This window comes from Colobus angolensis, unplaced genomic scaffold (assembly GCF_000951035.1).
Source record: "Colobus angolensis palliatus isolate OR3802 unplaced genomic scaffold, Cang.pa_1.0 Scaffold349, whole genome shotgun sequence".
NCBI classification, from domain to species: Eukaryota; Metazoa; Chordata; class Mammalia; order Primates; family Cercopithecidae; genus Colobus; species Colobus angolensis.
This window is the reverse complement of record NW_012116810.1, coordinates 1,252,273-1,262,063: the sequence shown is the minus strand read 5'-3', so window position 1 is coordinate 1,262,063 and position 9,791 is coordinate 1,252,273. Positions and strand designations below refer to the sequence as shown.

The following is a 9,791-nucleotide window of genomic DNA, read 5'->3' as shown; positions in this document are numbered from 1 at the left end:
GATGCGCTCGGCCTGAGGCTACCCGGCCCGGCCCTTCCTCGCTTCCCTTGACTATTCCACGGCGTCTCCGCGCCCCGGCGTCATCCTGCGAGTCCCTCTGACGGGAGGGAAGATGGCTGCACGGAGCTGGCAGGACGAGCTGGCCCAGCAGGCCGAGGAGGGCTCGGCCCGGCTGCGGGAAATGCTCTCGGTCGGCCTAGGCTTTCTGCGCACCGAGCTGGGCCTCGACCTGGGGCTGGAGCCGAAACGGTACCCTGGCTGGGTGATCCTGGTGGGCACGGGCGCGCTCGGGCTGCTGCTGCTGTTTCTGCTGGGCTACGGCTGGGCCGCGGCTTGCGCCGGCGCCCGCAAAAAGCGGAGGAGCCCGCCCCGCAAGCGGGAGGAGGCGGCGGCCGCGCCGGCTGCGGCCCCCGACGACCTGGCCTTGCTGAAGAATCTCCGGAGCGAGGAACAGAAGAAGAAGAACCGGAAGAAACTGTCCGAGAAGCCCAAAGTGAGTATGGGATGAGCGGCGGTAGAGAACGGGCGAAGGGCGGGCGTGGAGACCCTCGAGCTGGGGGGAGGCAGCGCCCCAGCCGGGAAGGGAAAAGAGTGCTTAGTCCAAAGCCGAGAGAGACAGCTCTCCCAAGTGGAGCAGGCGGTGATAGGTGGTCATGTTATTTGGGGAATGGAGGAAACTCAGGAAGTATAGGATGGGTGGGGAAGCCCAGTTTCGAGGAAAGAAGTTAGGAGGTCTGAGGGGTCCGTTCAGATAGGCGCCCAGAGGTCAAGCCATCTTTGGGAACCTTGACTGCTAGAATAGCACAGCATCCTTCCTTGAGGCCTGCAGAGTAGGCTGCATGTGGAGCGTCATGGGACCTTAAGGTGGTGTTGGGAAGTTGTGGAAAGCCTGCGCTCGGAAGACAGATGTCTGTCTCTAGTCACATTGAGACAGTAGCCAGTGGAGGAAGAAGTACGGTGACCTAGAAATTCTGGGGCTTACACAGGATTAAAGGTGTCCACGTCTAGACGCGCTTCCATTTTAGTTGGGACTGTTAAAGGGAAATGGTTGCCCACTCTTGTTCTGGCACATGTGGCCAACAGAGGCCGGAACGGGAGCAAGGCAAGAAGGGGTCGGTTACCTAATACGCTTTCAGGTGTATGGTCCTATGAGAAAGAGCTAAGGCGAGTTCAGCTAACGAGTCTGTTGCACACTCTGTGGTTTGGTAGATTTGTGAAACAGAGTAAAGGGAGATGACAGGGCAGAATGGTGAAAGCCGAGAGAGGAATTCAGGCACCGATTTGCTGGGCCACGTGTGGAAGTCACAGAGGGCATCCCATCTGTCTTAGGCCTTCGTGTTTTATGTTTACATTCTTTATTGCCATTCCCATGGTTCTTCCATTATATCTTTAATAGTTTTATGTATTTTTAAAAATATTTTACATTTGAGCAAATTGAAACTATGGAGGGTATGCAGTTAGAAACAGCACCTAACCTATTTTTAATCCACCGAATTAAGCTCTTCGCCTTTTCAGTACAATTCAGTAAGCCAGTACGAAGGCCCTACTATGTGAAATTTGCACTCTAGTGTTTGGAGGACAGTGCAGGGTATACACAGAGTCAATCTGGGAGACATATTCATAGCTAATTAGAATTTTGCATAGACTGATAGGTGTTAAAGAGGTTTGAACTGAGTGTTAATGAGGTTTGGAGGGTAGGAGACATTTCACTGGAGGGCTTTAGGAAAGTTGTTGGAGGAAATGGGGTTTGAGTTCAAACTAACAAGAGTTTTGTTGGTAACAAACTCTAATCTCTAGATTACAGATGTGACAGGTCACAGTTAGTGCATTATGAGGCCTGGATAGGCCTTCACATTTTGCCTGCTGATTAAGAAGATGCAAGATACGTATGAAACCTGGAAAAGGCACAACTTTGTCAATGTAAATACTGCCATACGTTAGGAGAGGAGAAAATAGAACTGGTTTGGAACATAAATAATTTAAACATTTGTGGAGACTATCAAGAATTACCAATTATCAAAGTAATGTTACGGTGAAAATAGAGAACCTTGCTCCAAGGTAAGGAAAGAAGGTGATCTTGAAAGAAACACATTCAGCACAAACCCATGTGGATGAAGCACATTGTGAAAATTTCAAAACCCTATTTGGGACATCTAGAATTTCAGATAAACTTGAGTTGAGAGAGACGGGTGCTCCAAGAACCCATCCGAAGTGCATTATAACACTCAAATGACTCATCTGAAGGAATACAGACTCCAGTGAATGCTTATACAGTACTGTGAAGAATGCTCGGTAGACTTAGGACTTACCCCTTCCTTTTCATTCGAGTTAAGGAAGTGGGGAGTAAATAAGTAAACCTAGCGTTAGCTTTGAGGAGTGGAGAATGGGAAGACTGTATGGCTGAATGTTAATTGGGTGAGAAAATATCCTTATCTACCAAATACTGAAGATGTATTGGAGAAGTTTAACCAACATTTACAAAATTGGGACTTCAAGCTTTTGTGACTGAAACCCACAGTAAGAAATACGTTTTACATTACATAACACACATAAAACTGTTCTGTTTTTCTTTAATGTTCATGACCCACTGAATTCATTTCACATTTGACTGTGAGGCATGACCCACAGTTAGAAAAATGGCAGGTTTACAGGGCAAAGAAGTACAAGCTGCCATTTATTTAGGACTCATTAGATACCTTTAACTGAGCTAAGTATTGAAGAAAAGCTAGATACTGCTTACAAATTGAAGGCGGTAAAAAGGAATACAATATTGGCATATCTCTCTGTGACGGGGATACAAATGTAAAAGCTCGGTTTCTCCCCAGGGAGCTTTTTGTTCCAGTTGTGGAAAAATATATACTTAAAAAATGAATGATACAACTGGATGTGAACCCAGGTGGGCATGAAAGGCCTCATCACAGAAGCTGACTTTGAAAGTGGGTAGGAGTGCCCAGGAATTCAAGAACGACCTGGGCAATATAGTGATACCTCATCTCTACAAAAAATTTAAAAAATTATCCCAGTGCGGTGTTGCGCACATGTAGTCCCAGCTATTCTGGAGGCTGAGGTTGGAGGATTGCTTGAGCCAGGAGGTGGAGGCTGCAGTGAGCCAATTCGAGGCCCTGTCTAAAAAGGAGGGGAAGGGAGGGCAGTAAGAGCAAGATAATGTGAGAGGCCTGAGAAACAACAAAAGCTCAGGATTGAAAGAAGACAACTCTGTCAGCCTGACAGGAATGGGAAACTCTAAAATTGAGTAAAGCATTTTACCTTGCTCTGTGCAGTGTATCTTGTTTACAAATTGAAAATCTTAGTTGAGTTAAAACACTGCAGGATTCTTCAAAGTGTTATCCTTGGCTACTTGCATTGAGAGTCACCTTGAATGCTTGTGGAAATGCTTGGGCCAGGCGCAGTGGCTTATACTTGTAATCCCAGCACTTTGGGAGGCACTGGTGGGAGGATCGCTTGAGCCCAGGAGTTTGATGCCGTAGTGAGCTATGATCAGGTGACTGCACTCCATCCTAGGGAACACAGCAAGACTCTGTCTTTTAAAAGAAAAAAAAAAAAAAGCTTGTAGATTCCTGATCTCTGATCTTTTCATTCCATTATTTTTAGCTTTTTCTTAAATCATTCCAAGTTTTGCGAATCCTGTTTTCAAATTTTTCATTTGTAGAGTAAATAGTGGCTAAATCTGTATTTACCTCAACCTGTTTATAAGCAATTTCTGAAATTATTTTATCAGTTTTTTTATCCCCTAATAAAATCATGCCATAGATCTTTTAGGGTATGAATTACAGTTTGTTTCCTAATTGACAGTGGGGGAGGGGGGCACTTTTTACTGGGCTCAGTTCTTGGCATTTTTTCTTTTCCCCCTTAGCCCGTTCTTGGCATTTTTGGAAATAATTATATGTATTTTTCATGACATCTACCTCAAAGTCTGTATTAAATGGGCACTCAATAAGTACTTTTTCACTTGATTTTTAATCTGAGTAATGACTTAGATTGAAGTGAAGTCTGCAAAAACTGGTCTGTAACAATTGGCTTTGAATTCCGGAAGCACATAATTAGGATTAATATCAAAGAAAATTGTCTCTTTTTTTTTTTTTTTTTTGAGACGGTCTTGCTCTATTGCCTATGCTGGAGTGCAGTGGTGGTTATAGCTCTCATAGCTCACTGCAGCCCCAAACTCCTGGCCTCAAGCCATCCTCTTGTCTTGGCCTCCCAAACTGTTAGGATTACAGACATGAACAACCAGCTCAAAAATTTATTTTAGGGAACAAGTTATTTGCATATTAGTGTAGGAATGTTCATAAAGATTTGCTATAGTGTAATTTCCATATCTCTAAGCTCAATGAATAAAATAATAATTCCTTTTGTTTGCTACCAGATAGCCTTGCACAATGCTTGGGACTCAAAAAAAAATAATTGTTGAATGCGTAATATAGTAAGATGTCCAACAAAAGTATTTATACATCGTACTCCTATTTTTCATGACTGGTAAATACCTATGTGAGCCCCTTTTTCTCTTTATAGTGGAAAATGGCTGTTTGCCTCATCTGGCTGTAATTTTGTGAGGTGAAGGACTGCCTATATGATGACCCCATAAGATTATAATATTGTATTTTTACTATATCTTTTCTGTGTTTAGATACACAAACACCATTGTGTTACAGTTGCAACAGTATTCAGTACAGCAACATGCTGTACAGGTTTATAGCCTAGGTTTGTGTCAGTATACTGTGTGATGTTTGCACAAAGATGCATTTATCAGAATGTATTCTCCTCATTAAGCAATGTATGACTGTGTTCTAATAGTATGCAGTGGTTTTTGTAGTCATTACTTCTGTTCCAGTTTCACTGCCACTGCCCTACTTTAGGACTTTATTACCTTTTGCTTGGACTATTCTAACATCTGGTTTTCCTGCTTCCAGTTTCTTTTTTGCCGATCTTTTCTACCCACTCATGCGAGTTGAGTCTTTTGAAGCCTAACCCTGATCATATGACTTTGATGTTCACGTTGTTTCAGTAGTTTCCCCATCACCTGTTGAACAAAATCCAAAATTCATGACATGGCACTCAAGTCTCTTCATGATCTAACCCTACCTTAGGCTTGTCTCTCACCATTACTCCTAAGACAAGAAATAATTCTCTTTGGCTAGATTTCTGTGTCTCTTTATTATTATTTTCATTTTTGTTGTTGTTGTTTTTATTGTTGTTGTTTTTGGGGACAAGAGTCTTCACTTTGTCCCAGGCTGGAGTGCAGTGGTGTGAACACAGCTCACTGCAGCCTCCACTTCCCGGGCTCAAGCAATCCTCCCGCCTCACCCCCTCAAGTAGTTGAGATTACAGATGCACGATACCACACCTGGTTATTTTTGTATTTTTTGTAGAGATGGAGTTTCACCATGTTGCCCAGGCATGGTCTCAAACTCCTGAGCTCAGGCAGTCCACCTGCCTTAGCCTCCCAAAGTACTGGGATTACAGGCGTGAGCCACTGCCCCTGGACATTGTTTTTATCTATTAAAAGGCCCTTCTTTCTATCTGTCTACCAATTTCTTTTTTTTTTTTTTTTGAGATGCAGTCTCACTGTGTTGCCCAGGCTGGAGTGCAGTGGTGCGATCTCGGCTCACTGCAAACTCCGCCTCCCAGGTTCACACCATTCTCCTGCCTCAGCCTCCCGAGTAGCTGGGACTACAGGTGCCTGCCACCACACACCCGGCTAATTTTTTGTATTTTTAGTGTAGATGGGGTTTCACCATGTTAGCCAGGATGGTCTCGATTTCCTGACCTCGTGATCTACCCACCTCGGCCTCCCAAAGTGCTGGGATAACAGGCGTGAACCACTGCGCCTGGCCAATTTCTTTTCTCATTTTTGTTTTTAAATTTCTTTTCAAGACAGGGTCTGGCTGTGTCAACCAGGCTGGAGTACAGTGGCGTAATCTTGGCTCACTGCAGCTTCAACCTCCCAGGCTCAAGTGACTCTCCCACTTCAGCCTCCTGAGTAGCTGGGACTAGATGCACACCACCGTGCCCAGCTAATTTTTGTATTTTTTGTAGAGATGGGGTTTTGCCATGTTGCCTGGACTGGTCTTGAACTGCTGAGCTCAAGTACTCCGCCTGCCTAGGCCTCCCAAAGTGCTGGGATTGCAAGCGTTAGCCACTGTGCCCAGCCTCTCTCTACCAATTTCCACCTGTTCTTCAAGGCCCAGCTGTAGTGCTGGTTCAACTGTAAAGCCTTCCCTAGCTCCTCAGCTAGAGTTATATATTGTAACACCTAGCATAATGTTTCGTGTTTAGTGGAAACTATGGAATTGCCTTTTTAAAAATTTTTTTATTTATTTTTTGAGCTGAGGTCTCACTCTGTCACCCAGGCTGGAGTACAGTGGCGTGATCTTGGCTCACGGCAACTTCTGCCTTGCAGCCTCAAGTGATCCTTCCACCTCAGCCTCCCGAGTAGCTGGGACCACAGGCACTCACCACCACACCTGGCTATGCCATATTTTTTGGATTAGAATGGTCTAATATCACCATTTCATGTGGTTCTGTCTAATAATCATTCTGCAAGTATCTGAGTGTCTGCCCATTACCCATATTAGGAGCACAAAACGCATTACTAGTGGTCACACACATAAAAGGTATGTTGTAAATAGTACTGGAACAGATCAGCGTAGTTGATTTTCTTTATCTGCAGAAATTCTATAAAGTTCCCACTGAATTAGCAAGTGCTAAACTAGTGCTTCTAGGGAAAATGCAAAGTTAGGTCCAAGCCTCTGGTCACAATATTTTCACCAATACCATATACGATACATAGTCTTGTTTTATATGTGTTTAAAGACATTTAATTTAGTTGATTCACATAATTGAACTCACGGCCAACAGTACTAGAACTCATGCCTGCACAAAGCTTATCTAATGCATTATTTTCTTTGTAAGGTATATCACAGCCTTCTTATGCTTAAGAATGCTAGGCAGCACTTCAGCACTACAGTTGGGGACCATTTTAAACAGCAGAATCACTAACGAAAAGCACCAAAAAAATGCAAAAATGTGGCACTAAATAGTCCTCAGAAAGGATCCTTATTTACAGTGATGACAGCTGAAATAAGAAGGTGGAATCTTGACCTCAGCTGGGAATGTGCCTGCAGAGTGACTTTGCAGCTCTGTGCATGTGCATGTCCACAGATGACCGTGAAAGTACCTCAAGTGTTGCTTTTGGAGTTAAAATAAATTTTAGTGAAAAGGTAAATTCACTAATACAGAATCCATTAATAATAGGGAGCAACTGTATATTAGTCTCAGTCTATATCTACACTGTTCTGTCAACTCCAGAACCTCATGTCTACATGTATGCTTGATTTCTCTGATTGGGAGTCTGATATGTATCTCAAACTTTTTAAAAATTGTCTCAAACTTTTAACATCTCCAAAACAGAACCTGTTATTTCTTGCCTTCTTCCAGTCTTCCCCATTTCTGTAAGTGGTAAATTACTCTACCATCCATTCAGTTATTCAAGCCAAAAATAGAAGAATTATCCTTGATTCTAATCTTTTTCTCACCTCCTCCTATCTTCCCCACCTTATATCTAACCCATCAGCAAAGTACCATCAATTTTATCTCCAAAATATATATTCAATCTGACTGCTTTTTCTAGTGTCACCTTAGCTCCCCTAACCTGCAGCAGTAGCCTTCCTTTTACTGCATCCAGTCCTTTCTCAATGCACTAGTAATGAGTTTTTTCAAAGCAAATCACCATGCTGCTTAAAACCAGCACTTAGTAGCTTTTGCGTTTAAAATCCAAACTTCTTTCCATGGCCTATATGGCTCAGCACCTGCTTTTCTTTTTAAGCTGAATTTGAGTGAGTTTCCTGTCATTTGCTATTCGGTTCTTCAAACTCTTTCACAACCCAGCATCTTTACATGAGCTATTATTAACACTTTTGGAACAATCTTTCCCTCAGCCTTTAGTTTTCACCTTAAAAGTCACCTTCCACGAAAATCTTTTCCTGATAACCCTATTTGAAATTTAGACATCCCTTTCTATTTTCTGTCTTAGCCCCTTAGATGTTTCCTTCATAGTGGTTATCACAGTTTGTACATTATTTGTTTACTTACCCATTTACTTTTTTGGGTTCTCTCCCTCCCCAGATTGTAAACCAGTGGCAAACTGCTTGGCATATAGGTGCCTTTGGTAATTATCTGTTGAACTGAAAGCTGAATGAAGTGGCTAAAATAACGTCTCACAGTTAATTGGATAATCTGTCATTGAATTAAATAAATTTGTCTCTTAATATATTCCCAATAGAATTGTGTTTTTTTATTCTTAGGTAATGGTTTTGCTGGTAATATTAAAAACAAATAGTATCACTTGTCACCTATAGAGTTTTCTTTTTTCCTTTAAGTCACTCTTTGTCAGTTTTAATTCTTCATAGAATAATCAACCAGACATGGTGGCTTACACCTGTAATCCCGGCACTTTGGGAGGCCGAGGCGGATGGATCACCAGGTCAGGAGATTGAGACCATCCTGGCCAACATGGTGAAACCCCATCTCTACTAAAATCTACTAAAAATACAAAACTTAGCCAGGTGTGGTGGTGTGCACCTATAGTCCCAGCTACTCAGGAGGCTGAGGCAGGGGAATCACTTGGACCTGGGAGGCGGAGGTTGCAGTGAGCCAAGATCGCGCCACTGTACTCTAGCCTGGCGACAGAGTGAGACTCTGTCTCAAAAAAGAAAAAAAAAAGAAAAAAAGAATAATCATTTGCTCAAAAAATTCCAAGTGATAGGTAAAACAAATATTCATGATTTTACAGAAGAGAAATCTTGAGATTCAGAAAAATTAACTGACTTATTCAAGGTCATAGAGCAAAGGAGTTTCAAAGGCAAAACAGTATCCTAATTTCTAGTCTAAGAACTTTGTTATTTCCACTATACCTCTCTGGTTTCGATGGCATGTTCCAGGATATTAAATTGCGTTCAGAGAACAAATTCAATTTTCCCAGTGAGTTATAGCTTTATTGCTTTTAAAGTTTCGAGTCAGAAGTTTCTGCTGAAAATTATTATGACCTTACAAAAGCTCCAGAATTTTGGCTCCATTTGTTTGGTTATGTGACAGGATTTTTTCATCTTTTCATTCTGCCAGAGGCCTAACGGAAAAGACCTTTATACAGTTCTGACAGAAAAGACCTTTAGTAGTTGTGCCCATCTTAGATACCAAGAACAACAATAAACCCTATGAACATTAATTTTAGTTGTGCTTTGGCATTATTGGTTAGTGTACTATTTCGCAAGGCTGTAAAAGCCTTGAGAGTATTTTTAAATCATTATTCAAGCAAAATTCAGAGACGTAAGTGAGGAATTGGTGTTATTTCATCAGTTTTAAAATGCACTTTTTTTTCTCTCCAGCTATGCTAGTAGTTTTCAAACCTTTCCATGGAATAACAGGCTTCCCAGAAGGCATCCATCAGAATCTCTTAGATGTCTTTCTTCTGTCTAAGAAAGAATTATACAGATGTGTATTTGCTGTTTCACTTGTAGTCCTTATACCCATCAGATGTAAAATATTGAAAACCAATGCTTGTATTTAGTTTTTCAGAAATCATCTTTGGCATGTCTTGGCAATGTGACAGTTATTATCATCTCCCCGTCATCTCATAAAGGTAACCCTGAGCATCCCTGCTTCAGTCAACAAGGAGACAGTTTGAAATCCTGAGTTGAAATTTTGGCTGTTTAGAAAGCACAAGGATCTTTACCACTAAAGGAAATATCTCAGTATATTGTGAGGTTTTGCAAATT

The 9,791-nt window shown here is 42.1% G+C and overlaps 1 protein-coding gene across 1 annotated transcript in view; it reads left to right on the top strand.

Moving 5' to 3' along the window:
- The window catches only part of MTDH (metadherin), a 107,885-nt gene continuing 98,094 nt past the window's right edge, over positions 1-9,791 (top strand). Inside the window, exon 1 of the mRNA XM_011952743.1 lies at positions 1-493. Within this exon, the coding sequence (XP_011808133.1) occupies positions 113-493 (381 nt within the window). The 5' untranslated portion in view covers positions 1-112. The remainder of the gene's footprint in view (positions 494-9,791) is intronic.